This window comes from Myotis myotis, unplaced genomic scaffold (genome assembly GCF_014108235.1).
Source record: "Myotis myotis isolate mMyoMyo1 unplaced genomic scaffold, mMyoMyo1.p scaffold_m19_p_9, whole genome shotgun sequence".
NCBI lineage: Eukaryota > Metazoa > Chordata > Mammalia > Chiroptera > Vespertilionidae > Myotis > Myotis myotis.
In genome coordinates, this window is record NW_023416401.1 from 61,237,050 (window position 1) to 61,258,651 (window position 21,602).

At 47.7% G+C, this 21,602-nt stretch overlaps 1 protein-coding gene across 5 annotated transcripts in view; it reads right to left on the reverse strand.

The window, feature by feature from the left end:
* Positions 1-21,602, reverse strand: part of HCK (HCK proto-oncogene, Src family tyrosine kinase) — a 38,543-nt gene that overhangs the window by 4,576 nt on the left and 12,365 nt on the right. For 2 of the 5 annotated variants that reach the window (XM_036323779.1, XM_036323776.1), the window contains 10 exons: positions 14,594-14,711; positions 11,676-11,718; positions 11,222-11,324; positions 10,151-10,249; positions 8,244-8,347; positions 7,658-7,807; positions 7,173-7,325; positions 4,538-4,717; positions 3,472-3,548; positions 830-983 (listed from right to left, as the gene is read on the reverse strand). In XM_036323779.1, the coding sequence (XP_036179672.1) occupies positions 830-983; positions 3,472-3,548; positions 4,538-4,717; positions 7,173-7,325; positions 7,658-7,807; positions 8,244-8,347; positions 10,151-10,249; positions 11,222-11,324; positions 11,676-11,718; positions 14,594-14,710 (1,180 nt within the window). In that variant the 5' untranslated portion in view covers position 14,711. The remainder of the gene's footprint in view (positions 1-829; positions 984-3,471; positions 3,549-4,537; positions 4,718-7,172; positions 7,326-7,657; positions 7,808-8,243; positions 8,348-10,150; positions 10,250-11,221; positions 11,325-11,675; positions 11,719-14,593; positions 14,712-21,602) is intronic. The other 3 variants (XM_036323778.1, XM_036323777.1, XM_036323780.1) reach the window with 3 other exon arrangements.

A 21,602-nucleotide genomic window follows, 5' to 3' on the forward strand; every position in this document is an offset into this window, starting at 1 on the left:
ACTTCATAACTGTAATGTTGCTACTGTTATGAATCGTAATGTAAATATCTGATATGCAGGATGGTCTTAGGCGACCCCTGTGAAAGGGTCGTTCGACCGCCAAAAGGGTCGCGACCCACAGGTTGAGAACCACTGGTATAGATGGACTCATATAATATGTTACCTTTGTATCTGCCTTCTTTCACTAACATGATGCTTGGAAAGTTTATCCATGAGTAGCATGTACCTCATTCCTTTATGAAGGATATTCCATTGTATGGGTAGACCACATTTTGTTTATCTGTTTATCAGTTGATGGACATTTGGTTTGCATCTGCTTTTTGGCTGTTACAAATAATGACTCTATGAACTTTCATACATGAGTTTGCTTGTTTCTGAATTTTATATAAATGGAATCTTCCAACATCTACTTTCTTGGTCTGATTTCTTTCTTTTGATATTATGTCTATGAGAGTCAACCACTTTGTTGCATGTAGCATTGCTTTGCAATTTTTCATTGCTGCAAACATTGTATTGTATGAATATACCACAAGTTACAAATTAATTCTTCTGTTTCTAGATATTTGGATTCCTCTGTTTTTATCTATTATCCATAAAGTTGATCTTATGCTTAATTTCAACATGCACACACCTAACTTAATCTACATCAGAGTCTCTGGGTGACTGAAGGCCAGGCCATGACATCCAGAAGGACTCTGTCAAGTTTAATAAGACATAGCTAAAACTGGGGTGGGCCTTTGCATTTTACTGATCACTTTCACAGGCTCAACTCTCACCACTCACCACCAACCCAGGTGGGCCCCACGGGCCCCTTGGCAGCATCCCCTACCTTCCCGGGCCGTGTACTCGTTGTCCTCGATGACCCTCGCCAGGCCGAAGTCAGCAATCTTACACACCAGGGTCGCAGAGACCAGGATGTTGGCGGCTCGGAGGTCTCGGTGAATGTAGTTCCTCTGCTCGATGAAGGCCATGCCTTCCGAAATCTCCACCCAAAACAGAGAACCCTCATCCTCAGATCTGGCCCAGCCCAAGATGAGTCCCACCCAAAGGCAGAAGAGGAGTGTCCAAGTGTGAAAAAAACGGGAAAAGAAGTGTTCCCACTCCTTCTTTTTGTGTGGGAGAGTCCTAAGCTCAGACTGGCATTTCCCTGTCTACCCGTCCAGGTTGGGAGGATCCTCAGGGCTGCGTTAGTGTGGGGCTTCTCCAGGGTTCCAGAACTTCCAGAGAGCACTTTGAGGAAAAGCAATGGCATTATTCCCCGGGACCTGTATGCCCACACCAGGATACTAGGAAGAGCTTTCCTTCCCGACTCTCTTTCTGGGGACAATCTAGGCTCACATCATATTCTGCTGTATCTCTCTTATTTAAAAAATACATTTTTATTGATTTCAGAGAGGAAGGGAGGGAGGGAAACATCAATGCTGAGAAAGAATCATTGATTGGCCACCTCTTGCCTCCCATGGGGGATCAAGCCCATAACCCAGGCATGTGCCCTGACTGGAAATCGAACCATGATCTCAAGGTTTATAGGTCGAGGCTCAACCACTGAGCCACGCCGGCTGCGCTCTGCTGTATCTCTTATGCCTTCTTTATCCCCAAACCTCAGTAGAAAAAAATCATTTGTTCACAAATATCTACTGAGTGTCTTGGGGGTGCCAGACATGTTACTTGAATAGGTGCTAAGTCAGGCAAAACCCCTGCAGGTGGTATTAAGTACCATAAAGAAAGGATAAAGAGGATAATAGAAGAGGAAACCCAGAGGGCTTTTTGGATTGAGTGGTCATGGAAGGCTGCTTTGAGGAGGTGAAATTTATGTGAAGATCTCAGTGATGATAGTGTGACAAATAAGCATGTTCCTGGCAGAAATAACATCATGTGCAAAGGCCTGGAGGTAGGAATGAGCTTGGGTGTTTGTGGAACAGGTCACTGAGAAGTTGCCACAGGGACCGTGGGGAGTTGAGACGTGGCTGATTGTGAAGGACCTGGTAGGAGGCTAGGAGAGGAGGTTGGACTGTATTCTGAGTGTGATGTGAAGATAGTAGAAGGCTTGGAGGAGGAACGTGATGTTGTCTGATGTATGTTTTAATGTCATCATGGCTGCTGAGTGAATAATAGACTGTGTGGAGGATTCTTATTCACAATGGTGCCTGGACGTTTCTGATGGAAAAATGTAGGATTTTTCCTAAGAGACATCTTTTACATAGAATGGTTTGTGCATTAACCCTTATAAAGAGGTTTATTATTAACCCTCAGACACCCACTAAACAGCACTTACAATTTACAAGCTGGCCTTCAAGCTCCTTGAGTCAGGTGCTCTCACAATCTGTGTTTTACAGAGGAGGGACACTTTCCAGCTCATACCACCAAGAAAATTCTGAATGTCAGACTCAAACCAGTCTGTGGGTGTTCAGTCCCAGTGCACTATGCTGCCTCTAGTTACTGCAGATCCCAGTGCCCTGGAGGACTGAAGCTGGGTGCAATCTGGTGAGATTATTTGGAGGGGATGGGGGCCTGGCCAGACAGACCAAACCAATGCACCAGCCTGCTCAAGGTTGGAGGAAAAGTGGGCAGTGCACTTACAGGAAGTGGACAGGAGGGGGCATCCATGACTATTGAAACTGAGGTCTGAGGCTGCAGACTTTCCAATAAAAACTTCAGACTTTTACATTTTGTTTGGGGTAGCCTGTCAGGAGTTCGGGTAAGACAGGTCTTGACTGGGAAGTGTGGGAAATGTATAAGGAGTCCTTAGAGGCACAGTTAACAACAATTATTACCTTAATGGCAGACATTGTAGATTATTCATGTACTAGTGGCCTGGTGCACAAATTTGTGCACATTGAAAGGAAATTAATTAGAAGAAATATTTTAATATCACTATTTGCCCTTTCTCTATAATAGAAGTGTCAACCAAATTCATGAGCGACAATGACAGATCAAAACACATGCATGGGATTGGCGCCAGCAAGAGCTTTATATGTATCGCACATGTGCGAGTCAACTTAGCCTTTTATATATATAGAATAAACTTGCTTAATTAGACCTGCTTTCTGACTTAGCTAAACTTTTTCCAGCCCAGTGAAGCACATTTTAAAAGTATACTTTTATACAGAGTGCTCAATAAATGTGCTTAGGCCAGTGTTTCTAAGTGATTAGAGGTTAGCCTGCACACCAAAGGATTGCGAGTTCGATTCCCGGTCAAGGGCACATACGTACTTGGGTTGCAGGTTCAATCCCCAGCTCCCATTGGGGCACATGCAGGAGGCAACCAGTCCATGCATCTCTCTCACACTGATGTTTCTCTCTCCCTTCCTCTCTCTCTAAAAATTAATGGGGAAAAATATCCTCAGATGAGGATTAACAACAACAACAAAATGTTCTCCAGTATGGTTTCTGTTATTATAGTATGTCAATAGTATGTGCTGAATAAATAATTACCCTCCCCTCCCCCCAACTTCCCCACTAGCCTCTCACCTGGGCTGAGAAGTCGATGAGTTTTGGCAATGGCTGCTTGCTGCCTTCATTACTTTTCAGGAAGTCCAGCAGGCTTCCTGTGGAGGAGGGGGAGCGACAATGAGTGCCCTCACTACTTAGGGTGAAATTGTTCATAGTAATGGATTTAAATAAAAACATCTATTTACCACACCTAGTGTTTGAGAAAAATGAGCTGAGTGTTTTTAAGTAACTTTGTGATTGCTAGGCTGGTTCTTTGACTGGGACAGCTTTCTGAGCCCAGGTGACTTGGGCTATGGTTTTATAAGGCTGGTGTAACTGTGTAATTAGAAAATGAAAAAAGTTTTGAGATTTTAAATCACACTAAATGAGGTTGGGTGATATGTTTCTATTAATAAAAAAATGGGCAGGTATTGACCGGCCTGTGGCTCAGTGGTAGAGTGTCGACTTCCAGACCAGGAGGTCACAGTTCAATTCCCTGTCAGAGCCCATGCCTGGGTTGCAGGCTCCATCCCCAGTTGGAGGGAAGTGGGGGGGAGTATGCAGGAGGCAGCCAATTAATGATTCTCATCATTGAAGTTTCTGTCTCCCTTCCTTTCTGAAGTCAATAAAAATATTTTTTAAAAAATGGGCAGGGATTGAAAATATTTGTGAAATGGTGGCTTAAAAAAGCCCCTGTGAAATTCTGGATCATGGTGGGCAGGGTGGGGACAGCCTGGAACGAATGCTTTGTTGAATCTTTTTCCCAGCGCGTTGGCCTATGCAGGGAACGTGGCTCACAGGGAGAACTTCCCCTGGCCTTTAAGGCACCCAGTAAATCCATAAGCCTCTTCTTTCATCACCAATGGGGTTTAGCCCTACTCCCCTCTCCTGGTAGCTTCATGTGCTCCCTTCCCACTGGCATCCCCTTAACATGATTTCACCACATTAACCAAGAGGACTGGGCAATGGCTGCTTATACCTTTGGGAAGAGCTCCTGGCTAGACTGGGGGCATCTCGAGGGCAAGAACCATGTCAAAGTCACCTCTGAATCTTCAATTAACTTGTATGAGCCACAGCCTGCATCCCCAGCCCCCAGACACAGCACCTTTGGCCATGAACTCCGTGATGATATAAATGGGCTCCTCCGTGACCACTGCGTGCAGCTTCACCAGCTTGTCGTGCTGCAGAGTTTTCATCAGGTTGGCCTCTGCCAGGAAGGCCTCCACAGACATACTCCCTGGCTTCATGGTCTTCACGGCTACCTTGGTGTGCTTGTTGTAGGTGGCTGGAGTGGGCGAGAAAACAGGAAAGCTGGTCAGAGCCCATGCTCTTTCCCCACAGCCCAGGAAGGCCCAGCTGCAGAACTGCCTCCTCCACAAAGTCTTCTGTGCCCGTCTCAGCCCTTAGAGAGGGATGGGCTTTGGCTCAGGCTGATGTGGGTTGGAAAGCTGGCCCACGCCTTCCTAGCTGTGTGCCCTTGGGCAAGTCACTTATCCTCACGCATCTGTGGTTTCCTCATCTGCGAAGTAGAAATGATAAGCACTGCCTCTGAAGGGCTGTTGTAGGGATTAAATAACCTCAAAACATCACTCAGATCAGTGGCTCTCAACCTTCCTAATGCCATGACCCTTTAATACAGTTCCTCATGTTGTGGTGACCCCCAATTTCATGTTACAAATTGAACATAATTAAAGCATAGTGATTAATCACAAAACAGTATGTAATTATATATGTATTTTCCGATGGTCATAGGCGACCCCTGTGAAAGGGTCGTTGGAACCCCAAAGGGGTCGCGACCCACAGATTGAGAACCGCTGACTCAGATCATGTCATTCATACACACAGATCACCTTTGCCTTGTCTCTCACCCTCACACATACCATCTCTTCTTAAAATGCTTTAATCTTGCCCTGACTGGTTTGGCTCAGTGGCTAGAGTGTCGGCCTGTGGACTGAAGAGTCCCAGGTTCGATTCCAGTCAAGGGCATGTACCTTGGTTGCGGGCACATCCCCAGTAGGGGGTGTGCAGGAGACAGCTGATGGATGTTTCTCTCTCATGGATGTTTCTAACTCTCTATCCCTCTCCCTTCCTCTCTGTAAAAAATCAATAAAATATATTTTTTTAAAAAAGTTTAATCTTAACACTGCTCTCAAAATAAATACTAGTTTCACCATGGTCTACAAGGCCTGCATGATCTGGCCTTGCCCACCTTGCCAGCTTCATCGTCCACCAAACTCCCCTTGACTTTCGTGTACAGTCAGCCTGCATGTCACTCAGCACCTCAGGTACCCAACCACCCCTCCCACCGCAGGAACTTCCCACATGATGTTCCCTCACCCCATTTCTACTCCATCTTATAAATCTCTTAATTGCTTGTGTTTCCATTTTTGCCTTGGCTGCCAGGAAGCTTTAATCCAAGTCTGAGGTCTTCCTTTAGTAAGAGTAAACCCTTATCTAATACTAGAGGCCCGGTGCACGAATTCATGCATGGGTGGGGTCCCTCAGCCTGGCCAGCAATAGAGGCCTATGGGGGGCCGGCTGGCAGGGGGAGGTGCCCTGGGAGGTTGGCCGGCCAGCCCCCTGTGTGGGGTCTATGGGGGGTGGGCGGCTGGGAGGAGGGGCCGTGGGAGATTGGCTGTGGGATCGCACTGACCATCAGGGGGCAGCTCCTGCAGGGAGCGTCTGCCCCCTCGTGGTCAGTGCGCATTATAGCGACTGATCAACCAATAATTCCGGTCATTTGGTTGTAATGGTCACTTAAGCTTTATATACATAGATAGTTTTGTTTTCTAACTCATTACTCAGATCTGTCTTCCCTTCTCCAAACTTTCTCTGCCACAGCCTCTTATTAGGTGCCTGGCATATAGCAGGCTCTCAATAAATATAGTTGAAATATGTGTATTTAAACATTTTTTTTTGGACTAAATTGTTTGCGACTCTGTAAGTTGTCTTCAGTCTCATTTAAAACATGGTGGGTGGAGCCCTGGCCGGTTTGGCTCAGTGGATAAAGCGTCGGCCTGAGGACTGAAGGGTCCCGGGTTCGATTCCGGTCAAGGGCATGTACCTTGGTTGCGGGCACAACCCCAGTAGGGGGTGTGCAGGAGGCAGCTGAATCGATGTTTCTCTCTCAGAGATGTTTCTGGCTCTCTATCCCTCTCCCTTCCTCTCTGCAAAAAATCAATAAAATATATTAAAAAAATAAAATAAAATAAAAATAAAACATGGTGGGTGGAAACACAATCGAGTGCACCAGGTACTGGGCCAGGCATTGCTGTTCTCGAGTTATTAGCGGCAGGGCAGCAGGGGTGGGACATGCCTTATTGGCGCCCCACAATGCCTTGGCATGGCTCTAGACACACAGTTACCAACACTGAACTCACCTGGAAATCTCCAAGCTGCATTTCCCCATTCTTAATTTCCATCATCCTAAGAGGCCTTGGTAATCTCACCCCAACTGGTAGGCCTCTTGGCTCTGTGTCAGGGAGCAGATTCCTCATCTAGGACTTCTGCTTCCCAGGAGGAAATTTTTAACTCAAACAGGTAAATGGCCTCAGAGGTAAATCGGTGTTTGCATGGCAGGACAATTTGGTTTGCTATCAGAGGGATTGCTCCTTTACGGTTATTATTCAAATCTCCCCTTCTAACCATTGGTGGCATTCCCACTCTGTCTCGGGCTGTTCCTGGAAGTGATGATGTCCCTGCTCCCTCCCTCCCACCACCCTCTGGCCCTGGGTCCTTACCCATCCAGACTTCCCCAAACTGCCCGGCTCCAAGCTTTTTCTCCAGCTCGAGGGATTCCCGAGGGATCTCCCAGGCATCTTTCTCCCACGGCTTCTGGGGCTTGGAGGACACGCAGGGCACCGTCAGCTTCTGGCAGAGTCCGTCACTCCCTTCTGGAACAGAATTGCTGGTCAGCCGAGGGCAGCCAGCTCTTGGCCAGCCAGAGGCTTCCCCTCAGAGGCTTCCCTGCCTGGTCGGCTGCAATTGGCCACTGTGCCAGGGGGTTGCCATGATCAGGGACATTTCCAGAGAGCAAAGCATGATCAGATGTCAGCTCTGCCCTCCTTCTCAATAGGCCTAAAATGTCAGGAGAATCCAAAGCAACTATTTGTCTGGGGAGAGTCAGAAAGAGCTCAGCAGGCCTCAGAGGGCACGGGGCACTGTGACTCGGGTTCCCGGGAGACAGGCCCCCCCTGACTAGGGTGTGGCCCTGGGCAGGACTTACTCATGTAGTGGGCCACCAGCTCCTGCAGGGTGCTGAAGGTGTTTCGTGGGGAGATGTAGAAGCCGCCGTTGTCCAGGGTCCGGATCTTATAATGTTTCACTGCATCCCTATGCTGGGGGTCGTAGTCTCGTACCGACAAAGAGTAGCTCCCTGCATGGGTCAGAGAGAAACCGCTCAGGAGTGGGACTTTAGAGTCGGGCCACTACCGTGGCACCCCTTCCGGACACCCCTCTAAAGCCACCCCTGGCACCATCCTGGCAGCTGGGCAGTGGAGTACAAGGGTAAGAGTGAGCTGTGGAATCAGGCTGCAAGGTTCTTGTCCAGGCTCCTCCATGTCCAACTGTGAGACCTTGGACAAGTGAGTACATCACTTCTCTGTGCCTCAGTTTCCTCATCTGTAAAATGGGATTGGTCGTGAGACCTCTCTATCTCATTATATTGCCTGATAATTGAAAGAAGTAATGCTTGTAAAGTAGTCAGGATATAAACACTCAGTAAATGCGGGCTGTCATCATCATCATCATTATTATCTAGATAGATAGATAGATAGATAGATAGATAGATAGGGTGGGGATTGCTGGGTCACCTTTGGTGGTCTCGCTGTCGCGGATCATGAAGGAGCCCAGCACGTTGCCAGGGGCCAGAAGTTGGCGCTCTGCATCCTTCCGGCTGACGCCCTTGAAGAACCACCTGGTGGGAAGGGGAAGAGACAGCGTGTGAACCTGGGTGGGCAGTCCTGTCCCACTGACAAGGGCCACCAGGATACCCAACACCTGGTTTCCTGCAGCACTGATTTTCCTCAAAGATTCTTTTGGGAAAAACAATGATTCTCTTGATATTAAAACGGACATTTGACCCGGGTTGAATCCAGTTTGCTGAGACTGACTGACACTTATGCACATTGGGGAGCTTTCTTTAAGAAAAATAACATAGTCCAGGCTGGTTTGGCTCAATGGATAGAGCGTCGACCTGTGGACTGAAGGGTCCTGGGTTTGATTTCAGCCAAGGGCACATGACCGGGTTGCGGGCTTAATCCCCAGGGTGGGCATGCAGGAGGCAGCCAATCAATGATCCTCTCTCATCATTGATGTTTCTATCTCTCTCTCCCTCCCCCTTCCTCTCTGAAATCAATAAAAGAAATATATTTTTAAAAAAGAAAAGAAAAATAACACAGCCTTACAAATATAGAATGCCCAGAGGTCATTCCAACAGCGCCCAGTGAGAGCGGTAAGGTGATGGACAGAGAGGCTGAGGGTGAAAACACAACAGTCTTCACCAACGGTGGTCAAAATCTTACTTCTGCAAATTTCACAAGAACACACGACATTCCTGTCAGGGCCTCACAGGCCCCTGTGAGTGAGGGTCTGAGCTTCCTCAGTTTCACAGTTTATCTTTCTCTGTGTAATACAAGGAGGCCAGGGGATTGTCAAGGGCGGGAATAAAAAAAAGGACACATATGTAATATCCTTTGTAATACTTTAAGCAATAAAACAATTTAAAAAAAACAAAAAAAATGTATTTGTAGAGCCAGAAGTTAGAAGAAAAAAAAAATATATATATATATATATATATATATATATATATATATATATATATATATATAAACTGGCATAAATTTCTAAGCAAAAATGTGAGATTTCAAATAATTTTATACTTGGGCCCATATCCTTGGATCTTTTCTTCATTCTCCCACAATATATGGGATACTGGGTGAGAACGTTCAAGCAGCAGCAGCCAAATCCATTTCCACCCTCAGCAGGGTGAGGGGTGGTCCTGTGCTATGATGGAAAAAGCCCCAGACCAGAGGTCCGTAGGCTTTGGCCCTGCCATAGAACTGCTGTGTGACTTTGAGCAAGTTGCTTTTCCTCTCTGGGCCTCTGTTTCCTCTGCCTCAACGATGGAGAAAGACAGCTAACACTCACCCACCCAACAACTCTGGAATGGTTGCCCTTATTATCCCCATTTTATAGATAAGGAAACTGAGGAACAGAGAGAGCAAGTAACTTGCCTGGCATTACACAGCTGGGAAGTGGTGGAGCCGCGCTTCAAATCCAGGCAGTCTAACTCCAGAGCCCGTGCTCTTAATCACCGTGCTACTCTGCACACCCTCCCCCAACCTTCTTTGGTTCCATTTTGGAAGTGATTCGTGCCGTGCTAAAAGAGTCAAGCAATGTTGCAGGCTATTCAGTCAGAACTCTCTCCCTGGCAATTCTACCCCTAGGAAGTGATCACGCAAATCTTGCACAGGGAAGAAACGCTAGTGAGAAGGGTTGAAAAGGGAGTAAGAGAGAAAGTCACCAAGGGGACCTGCTTTAGACAGGTGGTGAGGGAAGGCCTCTCCGAGACACGAAGGATGAGAAGGAGCCAGCCAGGCAAAGAAGCGTAGGAAGAGTATGCCGGGCAGGGGAGGTAGGGAGTGCAAAGGCCCTGAGGCAGGAACAGGCTGGCCTTGCTCATGCTTCCTGCTGGAGGGCAGGAAAAGAGCATACTTACTCCTCTCTCTCCAGAGAGTCAACGTGGGCAACGTAGTTGCTTGGGATGTAGCCCTCTTTCCGGGTGGCCAGAGACCGAGCCTTCCACCATTCCCCCGACCTAAGAGACAGGAGGGAGCAGAGGGTTCGGTGGGCAGGACTTCCCCTAGTCCCCTGAGCTTTGGCCTAGAGTATCCCCTGCAGACACCCCATGATTAGGGGTAGGGATCTTTACAACAGTCCCCACTGTGCATCTGAGGTTTGTCCCTGCATTCACAGCCTACAGACCTGGGTCTGTGGCTCCACTATTTTTCTCTGGTCTCGCAGCCTTGGCCTTCCTAGCCATACCTAAGGTGGGGCTCTGTGCCCATGGCAGACTCTAGGGGTTCAGCTGGGGCCAAGAGCCAGAGGGAGTGGGCTCAGGCGCCTGACCAAGCATAAACACTGCCATTTTTGGCCCCCCACACATACTGGACACTACACTCGCTGATGGTGAAGACTGGAGGAGATTAAAGGGAGCAAACTCAGAGACCCAAAGATTTCTGAATGCAAAGTCACCTCAACAGGGCCTGGTCCACAGGTAAGCTTGCAGCTTGACCGCAGGAGCCCAAGGAAGGCTTCCCTGGGGAAGCTCTTTGAGCCGCTCCTCCTTGCCTGGGTGTGCGCCATTAGTAGGCACACAAGCCCCTTTATTGTGGCTTTCACCCAGGTTAACAGCCAACCCTTCCTCCTCTATTACGATCAGGTTCTCATCAGTCGCATACACCCTAGTCCAGTGATGGCGAACCTATGACACGTGTGTCAGAGGTGATACACGAACTCATTTTTTTGGTAGATTTTTCTTTGTTAAATGGCATTTAAATATATAAAATAAATATCAAAAATATAAGTCTTTGTTTTACTATGGTTGCAAATATCAAAAAATTTCTATATGTGACACCAGAGTTAAGTTAGGGTTTTTCAAAATGCTGACACGCCGAGCTCAAAAGGTTCGCCATCACTGCCCTAGTCTAAGGTTCTTTACTGAAGGACAGAAGAGAATGTACTGCCTATTGGGGGTAGGAATGTCTTGGGTGAGGGGACGAGGACTCACTCCTCCAGGACCGCCATCTGGTCTCCCTTCTGGAAACTGAGGTCTCCATGGTGAATGGCCTCGTAGTCATACAGGGCAATCACGATGTTATCCTTAGAACCTGCTGGGACGAGAGACACGCAGGGCAGGAAGGCTTTATCTGAGTACCCCCACAGCCCTGGGGGCTTCCCATCCCAACACCTGGCACCCAGGCCTGGACCCATTGCTGTGTCTGTCTTCATAAGTAAGCATCTTGCCATGCTGGGAGCGATTCTACAGTTTAAAGCTAACCGCGTTTTGCTCATGTTATTAAACAGTGCTATAGAAACAAGATAGCCTGTACGAAGTACTTGGGTGGCAATTTAGGGGATTTTCAAGGGTGGTTTTGACGAACTTCTGCCTCAAGCTCTGACTGAGACCTAACCTCAACCTCTACAGAGCACGACTCCATTGCGCACGTTCGCCAGATACTTACCCTCTGTGGACCCGGGGGGGTTGCCGTTGTTGGGGTCAGGTCGCTGTGGGGAAGAAATAGGAGAAAGGGGTGAATCCAATCATGTGTGGGGAGCCACAGAAGGCCTGTGTCAAAAAGGATACCCCAAGGCCTCTTAGCCCAGCCCTGTGTATCATGGGAGGAGGCCCAGAGAGGGCACAAGACATGTCTGAGGCCACATGGCACCTGGGATACAGCCATGACAAGGATCTGGAGTTGTGGGCTCTGCCCTTGGACACCCTGGGGGTCACTGGCTTTCTCTTCCCTTTGGCATACAGTGAGGGGGTTGGTCCAGATCCATGTTTTCCAAGATACGTTTGAAGAAACCCTGGCCCACCAACATGCTCTATGAGTAAAGGCTCCATGATGTAAGGGAAGGAACCTACGTGTCTATCTCAAGGGGAACTGGCACCCACACCGTCGCACTCTAAGCAGCCCTTGTAAGAAGGAGGTCAAGCCTCATTCCTGACACAACTACTAGTAAACCTCGAAGATATATTGTCGAGTGAACAAAGCTAGTTCTTTAGAATATGATACATGTACATAAAACGCATACACACCCATCCTAAATACTTCCTGCGGACACATGCTATGTAAGTGTGAGTGTATGTTCACGGCAAAGGTTCGAGAGGATCCCCACCAAACTGACCACAGTGGGTGCCTCTGGGGAGAGGGATGAGACCTCTGGGGAGGGGTCTTTGGTCAGAAGCAACGTAGCTTTCAGTGTAATTTGTGACTTTTCTTTTCAAGGGGAACGCATTTGTGTGTCACATACTTAGATAAACAGTCATTTAAAGAACCAGGTTTGGGAAACACAGAGAAGTATCCCCTTTTCTGCGAGAGCCCCAGGCCCGTTGCAAAGGTTCATAAAGGCCCTGACTTCTCCAGGGAAGGAGCCTGTTCTGCTCAGAGTTTCACAAACTGACTTGACCTGGGAACCCTTTCAGTGAGTGGTTGAATATAGAATCCCTTGAATCTGATGCTCAGAGAGGACAACCAAACTCCCTCTCTTTCCCACTGGGGACAAGCTAGAGGGCCTCCGAGAACCACAGAAAGGGCCCAGGGCCAGGCAGGTCGGAGAGAAGCAGACCCAGGAGTGACCAAGGGTTGAGGGTGCCAGCTTAGGTTAGGACATCACCAGTATGAGAAGCTCATGTAGCCTCAGGGGGTTTTAAAAGAGGTCGTGCCAGAGGGAGGGAGGTGACTCTTCTACTACTGTCCCATTTCTAGACATCATGCCCGGAGAAGGGCAAGCAGGGCAGAGAGAGGACAGGAACCCATGGTATAAGCAAGAAGATTTGGAAGAAATTAGTGGGTTAGGATAAGAGCTTTACCTTCAACCTCTACAGGCTGTCATGGCAAAGAGAGTGGGTGTGTTTGGAGTGGGGTGAGGGGTAGGTTTGGGAACAAGGAATAGGGGCTGTGGGGTAATATTCTGTCCTTCTAAGGGTGCCAGGTGAAGGCGTACACCTCTGCCTCTGAGCTTCTGTAGACAGCCTCAGGTAAGGGGGTGGACTCAAGGACCCCGGAAGGAGAGAGAACCCAGCCTCGGGGGGTAGAAAGGCCTGGCTCTACCTCTTTCCAGCTGTGTGACCCCAAGGAGTCATTGAACCACTGCAAGCCTTAGTCACCCTGGCTGTAAAGTGTCAGAACCCCTTCCTCACAGCTTTTGGTGAGGATCAATGACGTAGAAACACCTCACTCCGATGCCTGGAACACAGTAGGTGTTCAAAAATGGTCTCAGTTATTGTAACTGTTACCGCTGCTATTAATACTGGCACCTCATTACCAGTACTGTTATTGTTGCCACCACGATCACTACTGTTACCGCTCTCTGATATCACTCCCGCAACTACCATTGCTAGTGGTGCTATTACCATGACTACTTCTGCCACCACTGCCCACACTTACCACCACTGCTGCTGCTCCGATCCTTAGCACTCAGCTTCTGCCCCTGTTACTTTCGCTCCTACCACTGAGACTTGGGACGTTGCGCGAGCCAAGTTTAAATCCTGGTCCTACCTCTTACTCACCACCTGACTTTTGGCAAATTATTTAATCTGTGGCTCGTCTGTAAAACGGGTGTAATGGAAATGGTGACCGACAATAAGATTATTGTGGGGATTAAAGGTGATAATAACTCTAAAGCACTTGGGAGAGTGCTTGGTTCCTGGTAAGCTCTGGATAAATGTATGTTAGTACCTCTACCAGTGTGACACTTCTCTTCCTGCTGCTACGCTCCCACTGGTATTAGCAATGGGAGTATAGCCGTTACTGTGATTACAGCTATGGCTAGGACGTTGATAGTATCATCTCTGTCATTACTTCAGCTGCTGGGGTTCCTTCCTGGTCACTCATGGTGCTCAGCTCCACTTCTGCTACTTCCTGGGCTCGAGGCCTGCCCTGCTCCCCGGGACCTGGTCACTGGAGCCCAGGCTTCGTGGCAGGATAAGAAGTGACGTCCTTGGCTTTAGCCAGTTTGGCTCAGTGGATAGAGCGCTGGCCTGTGGACTGAAGGGTCCCGGGTTCAATTCTAGTCAAGGGCATATACCTTGGTTGCAGGCTCCTCCCTGGCCCAGGCCCTGGTCAGGGCTCCTACAGGAGGCAAAAAATTGATGTGTTCTCTCACATCAATATTCCTCTGTCTTTCCCTCTCTTAAAAAAAAAAAAAATCAATGGAAAAAAAATCAGTGGAAAAATATCCTCGGGTGAGGATTAAAAAAAAAAAAAAGTGGTGTTCTTGCCCTGGGTGCTCAGTGCAGACATATGCTGGAGAGTTAGGAGGCTGCTGGTGACTCGTCAACCCCATTTCACCCCAAACATGCCTGCTCACCCTTGGAAAACGGGGCTGTTATATCAGCATAGAGCAGCCTCCCCCACCCCCGTCCTCCCCCACTCACCCGCTTGCCCGTGGACGTGGGATCTGGCACATACAACGGGCTGTGTGGGTTGGCACTGGCCTCGCTTTTTGAGACCTTGTCTCTATCCCGGAGGAACCTGGACTTCACGCACCCCATCCTGCGGCAGAGAGAAGGGAGGTGAGCCCTGCTGGCCCTGAGCCCAGGCAGGGGAGTCTGATGCTGGGTTCCAGGCACTCTGCCCCCCAGGCTGGCTTCTCCTCCCCTTCCCCGTCAGACCTCCCTTGCCAGCCCCGCTCCCCGACCCTTGCCACGCGGAGCTCGCTCTGCCCTTGCCATCTCTGGGCTTCTTCATGTTCACGTCAACCACGCACAGTACAGAGCTGACACATTTTTACAGTCATGCTACGAAGGACCCTTGCTATGGCGAGTATATTCAGAGACTAAATCAATGGATTAGAAAACTGTGGTACATCTACACAATGGAATACTATGCTGCTGTACAAAAGAAGGAACTCTTACCATTTGCAACAGCATGGATGGAACTGGAGAGCATTATGCTAAGTGAAATTAGCCAGTCAAATGAAAGAAAAATACCACATGATCTCACCCACTTATGGATAATAAAGACCATTATAAACTGATGAACGAAAATAGACACAGAGGCAGAACAGCATCAAACAGACTGTCAAACTACAGCGGGAAGTCTGGGGAGGGTTGGGGGGCGAGGGGGGTGTGGTAAGAGATCAACCGAAGGACTTGTATGCATGCATATAAGCATAACCAATGGACACAAGACACTGGGGGGTTAGGGGAGGCCGGGGGAATGTCAAGGGGGAAAAAAAAAGGAGACATATGTAATAATCTTTGTAATACTTTAAACAATAAAACAAATTTTAAAATAAATCAATAAATCATTGAAATTCAGTAAGTAGAGCATGGGAACAGAGCGGGTGGTGGGCACAGCGGCTCAGGGCTCAGAAAGACTGAGCTGACCCTGAGCTGCTCAACACCACCCACACCTCACTCCTCACTCCCCCTGCTCCCCGTCTCAGTTCCTTATCAGCAAAGGGAGCTGATAACACAACCTGCTGCAGGCGGTTGGAAGGAGGAGGGAAAGCATGTGGGCGGACAGACACTCAGCACAGATCACTCAGGCAAACAGTAAAGTAAAACTATACTGTTATTATCCAATAAATTACCATTTTCTATTAAGTGACAAAGATAAATCATATAATGTGTCTCAAACATTCCAGCTAATATTCAAGGCACCATGTTCCTCCTGTCATTTTATGATCGCTTTATAACCCTTCTTCTCTCCCTCTCCCTCTCTCTCTCTTACTCTTGTCTCATTGATTTATTTGATCATTCATTCATTTACTCAGCAAATATTTCTTATATATATTTCTTTATTGATTTCAGAGAGGAAGGGAGAATGAGAGAGAGACAGAAACATCAATTAGGGAGAATCATTGATCAGCTGCCTCCTGCACGCCCCCTACTGGGGATCGAGCCTGCAACCCGGGCATGTGCCCTTGGCCAAAATCGAACCCAGGACCCTTCAGTCTGCAGGCCAATGCTCTATCCACTAAGCCAAACTAGCTAGGGCACTCAGCAAATATTTATTGAGCACTTTTCTAAACCATGAATAAGACAAGCAAGTTCATGCCCTTATGGAGGTCACACTGGGGATGAATGGGAGACACAGGCAATAAACAGACAAATAAATAAAAAGATAGATTTTACTGAAAAGTGTGAGGACAATAAAAGAGGATATGACAGGGAACTTCTCTGTGGGGGCCTCTTTATTTTATTTATGTATGTATTTAAAAAATATTTTTACTGATTTCAGAGAGGAAGGGAGAGGGGGAGAGAGATAGAAACATCAATGATGAGAGAGAATCATTGATCAGCTGCCTCCTGCATGCCCCATGCTTTCCCCAAGTTGGGGATTGAGGCCACAACTTAGGCATGTGTCCTAACCAGGAATCGAACCGTGACCTCCTGGTTCATAGGTCGACACTCAACCACTGAGCCACACCAGCCGGGCTTTATTATTTTTTAAAGATTTTTTAAATAGATTTTTAGAGAGAGGAAGGGAAAGGGAAGGAGGGAGAGAGAAAAATCGACCTGAGAGTGGAACATCAATTAGTTGCCTCCTGCACGACCCCTACAGGGGATAGAGCCTGCAACCTGGGCATGTGCCCTGGCCAGGAATAGAACCAGCAACATGTCAGTGCATGAGACACTGCACAACCAGCGGAGCCACATGGGGCTCTATGGGGCCTCTTTAGATAGGGCGGTTGGGGGAGGCCTTTCGGAGGAGGTGATATTGGACCTGGGGCCTGAACAACACAAAGGAGCCTGTCATGAAACACTGTGAGGAAACAGTGTTCCAGGCAGCGGGAGCAGCAAGTGCAAAGGTCCTGAGGTTGGAATGTGCTTGGAGAGAATGAGGCACTTGAAAGGCAGCCGGTGTGGCCGGAGATCACAGGTAGGAGAAAGGATGGTATGCGATGAGGTTGCCACATCCTGAACAGCCAGTGAGGAATTAATTTGGATTAGACTCTAAGGGTGATGGGAAACCATGGAAAGGTTTAGGCAGGACAGTGATAGGATTCAATTTAAATGATCCCACTGGCTTCTGGATTGAGGATGGACTGTAGGATCAGGGCAGGGAACACTGTCCACTGCAACTGTCCAGGCCTGAGAGCATGGTGGCCCGGCCCACGGTGGTGGCTACTGCGGAGATAAGAAGCAAGCAGATTCAGGGCCATTTTGGAGGGAGAGCTGACAGACTGTGCTGACGGATTAATTAATTAATTTAAAGACACTTAAAGAAGACACATTCACCTGATCAGAGTCAAGTCCCGTTGCAAAAGTGGCAGAAATATTTCACTTCTTTTCTCAAAATGCACACAGGTATTTGCTGAGGAGACAGGCTGTGAGCAGCCACATAAGGAGGTCATTGTTTTCCTCATCTGTGCACAATTGAAATTTTCTCCTAAAACAGAACTCAGTTCTACTTGTTAAAATAAACATGTGTTAGTGGTTTAAGGGGGTGTGGGGTCCAAATTCTTAGGCTTAGGGGAGTTATTTGAAAAGAATTCTTTTTATTCACAAGGATGCTGTTTTGTCTGTCCTGGTGGGAATTGGGAACAATTTACCACCTCGGGACTTAAGGGGTTTGTGTTTCAGTTGCCTTTTGTGACTAAAGTAAGGAACTCAGGCTCACTGCTTTCCACTGTGCTTGTATTCATTTAACACAGAAACCAACACCTCTTTGATTTGTGGTAAGTATCACAGTTCTGGGAGCTAAGACAAGCATATTGTGTGGTTTTATATGGCAGAGCATTATATTGCATTTTATATATTCTGATTAATGAGGGTGTCCTGGGAAGACCGCTGCTGTGTAACGTAGGGCAGCTCCTTCCACATCTCTGAGCACCTATTAAGCATCATTTACATCACAATTTACATAAAGACGGCCACAGGGTCGAGGGATGGGCCTCTGAACCCCCCCCCCCCCCCCCCCCCCCCCCCCCCCCCGGTTCATGCATGATCCAAGGCCATCTCTGAGAAAGGATGGTGGGGTTTCACCTCAGAGGATGCTGGTGAGCACCGAGTGAGTTGTAAGTGTAAAGGTGTCTGGCACACAGTAGGTGCTCAGAAACCTTAACCATAACCATCTCTGTTAACTTGAATAATGGCCCTGCCCTGGAGCAAAAGCAAGCACAGATTGCCATTCCTTTGGCCCATAAGCTTAGAGATACCGCAACATTTAAGAATTTAACTTTTTAAAATAAAGAATTCCCACTAACTCATTTTTTGCACAATAAAGTGTGATTTAAAAAAAGTGATATACCAGCAGGAGTCCAGTTTGCATAAAATGTGATTGTCCCCTTAAACCAAGAGAACCAGTCCACTGCGCAGGGTGGAGTGGCCTCAGAAATGCTCATTTTCATGACTGCTGGACCTAGAAATGTAATGTGAGCCATGTATATAATTTAAAATTTTCTCCAGCCATATTTTTCAAAGTAAAAATAAACAAGTGGATTGATTTTTAGACATATTTATTTTTCCCAAAATGTCAAAATTCATATTAACAGCTGACCAATATAAAAATGATCAGTTGGGTACTTTATTTTACTTTTTTTCATGTTAAGTCTTCCCATCCCACTGTGTATTTTACATGTACAGCACAACTCAGTGAGGACTCGCCATGTTTCAGGAGTTCAAACGCTGTCTGTAGCTAAAGCTACTGTACTCAGCGGTACAAATACAGTACGTACCCATCCTTGCGCATAGCAGATGCCGATCTTGCTCATGTCTGTGTCCCTCAGTGCTGAGCTCAGTGCCCCCCTAGCACATGGTAGGAGCATAATGCACAGTTAGTGAATAAACGCATGCCCAGAGCCTGTGCTCTATGTAGTCAGTCCAACACAGATGTCAAGACGTGGGTCCTGATCTAGGGACGGAGTTGAGAAGGGAAGACTGGACATAGAGAATTACATTCCAAAGCCATGTGCAAAGAAGCTGGCAGGGATTGGCACAGACAGTCAGAGCCATACAAAAATTGCTAAGATACGTAATGAGAGAAAAAAGCAACCTGCAAAACATATATATATTATCAAGTCATTTTTGTCAAATGTATTTATATCCCCGTACTGTGTATGTTAGTATATATAGAAAAAACAACTTGTTTATAATAATTGAGCAGCAGGATAATGGCGAATTGGGTTTTGAAGACTGTGGAGGATTTTAATAAAGATTTGGGGAAAGTCAAGAATGTTCCAAAGAAGCACTGACTTCCAAAAAGGATTTGAGGGCACTTATAACATTAAACCACATACAGAGCACTTCAAGACTCACAAAAGGTTATGGTACAGCATTTAGAAAGGAAAGATTACTGAACCAGAAGCCTAGAGTATGACCGCTACTGCCACTGTGTACTGGATTTATCTCTGAGCTTCCTAATAGCCAACATAAAAAGGGAACTTGTACATTGTCACCATAAAATTCCAGGAAGCATGGCAATTTGTTGACAGAAATATTTTTTGAGCACTAATCTATATATATAAAAGCCTAAGCCACCATTATGACTGACGACTGGAATGACTGGAACAACCGGAACGACCAGTTGACCAGTCACTATGATATGCACTGACCACCAGGGGGCAGACGCTCAATGCAGGAGCTGCTCCCTGGTGGTCAGTGTGCTCCCACATCGAACCTCTCACGGCCAGCCAACCTCCCATGGTCCCTCCCTCCTGTCCCTTTCCCCACCCAGCAGGTCCTGGCCGGCCTGGCCCCGATAGGCCCTGATCACCAGCCAGGCCTAGGGACCCCACCTGTGCATGAATTTCGTGCACCAGGCCTCTAGTTTAAAATCAAATTTATTATGTGTGTCCTCCTGTAAAGGTCACAGTGGACAGTTTCTTCAGCTGTGAAATGGGAGCAGAGTCTATGATATGTTGATGAGTGGTTCCCAAATAGATGGTGCTGACGTTTGGTGCGTTCAGGACAATGGGAGGGGGCGAGGATGGGAGGGGATGAGGAAAGAGGTTTACATAGTCCAGGACCTCTCTGCAGGATGGGGACAGCAAAAGCTCTGTGACAGGGTCGCTTGAAGTGAATTTAGAAATGTGGCAGAGTGCCCCGCTGCTCCCAGCGTGGCCAGTGTGAGGACCGGCAGCATTTAGAAATACAGAATCTCGGGCCCCACCCCCAAATCAGAATGCGTGTTTTCACCAGGCCCTGGTGATTCGTGTGCTCCTTCCAGCTGGGAAGCACTTGTACAGGGAACACCTGTGGCACTTGTGTCCTCCTCTGATAACCGCACCAGGATCTTCCCCGGAAAACCAGCCCGCTCCCACTCAGTGCGTAAGGCCTCAAGGCCTAACTCCACCTTCAAATTCAGGGACTGACTTGATGCAGGTCTGGCCAGGAAGAGAATTCCATGTCTCCCTGGCAACCAACAGTGGTTCGTTCGGTTGTTGCCCTGGATATGATCCGAGCTGGTGCTATCAGAATCTGCCTTGGGATTTTGCTGGAAAAATTATGGGAAAGGCACTCTTTTTCTATATGGGTTGTTGATGTAGATGTAGAAACCTGGAACTTTTTTTTTTTTTTAATATATTTTATTGATTTTCTACAGAGAGGAAGGGAGAGGAATAGAGAGTTAGAAACATCGATGAGAGAGAAACATCGATCAGCTGCCTCCTGCACAACCCCCACTGGGGATGTGCCCACAACCCAGGTACATGCCCTTGACCGGAATCGAACCTGGGACCTTTCAGTCCACAGGCCGACGCTCTATCCACTGAGCCAAACCAGTTAGGGCGAAACCCGGAGCTCTTGGGAGCCATCCTGAATCATGAAGGAAGGGGCTGCCTTAGAGTGAAGCCGCCACAGGGGACAGAGAACTGAGCAAGAGGGGTAAATTGATTCCTGATCATGTTTGAACACTGGATCCAGCTATGCCTGAAGTTTCCCAACTTCGGGATTTTTCCAGTTCATAAGCAAATAAATGTTCAACTTTGCCTAAGCCAGTTTGAGTAGGATTTCTGCCACTTACACCCAACAGTCCTCACTGATTCTTGAGTTTTCCTAGACGACACTGGAGGGAATGAACCTGTCTCTGGGGACGAGGGCCTGCAATCTGCATTTCTAACAATTCTTCAGGAAATGCTTAGCACTAGAATCGGAGACCCACCAATGTGATGGAACGAGGACCAAACTTGGGGTCAGAACTGGGATTTGGATCCCGGTTCTGACATTGACTGGCTATGTGACCTTAGGTAAGTCACTTCCCCTCTCTAAGCCTCATTTTCTTCCCTATAAAATAGAAGGCACTTGCTTCTCGGGCTTGGCCTGAGATCCCGTGTGACAGGGATGTGAAAAGCTTTTAAAACCATGTTCTTGACTAGTGCGGTTCAAAACCAGGCTGAAAGAGCAGAAGTGACCCCCTCGGCCCCAGTCGAGCTTAGAACTGCTGACCTCTGGCGAAGACACTTCCTCAAGTCACTGCTGAACTCCTGGAACCTGAAAC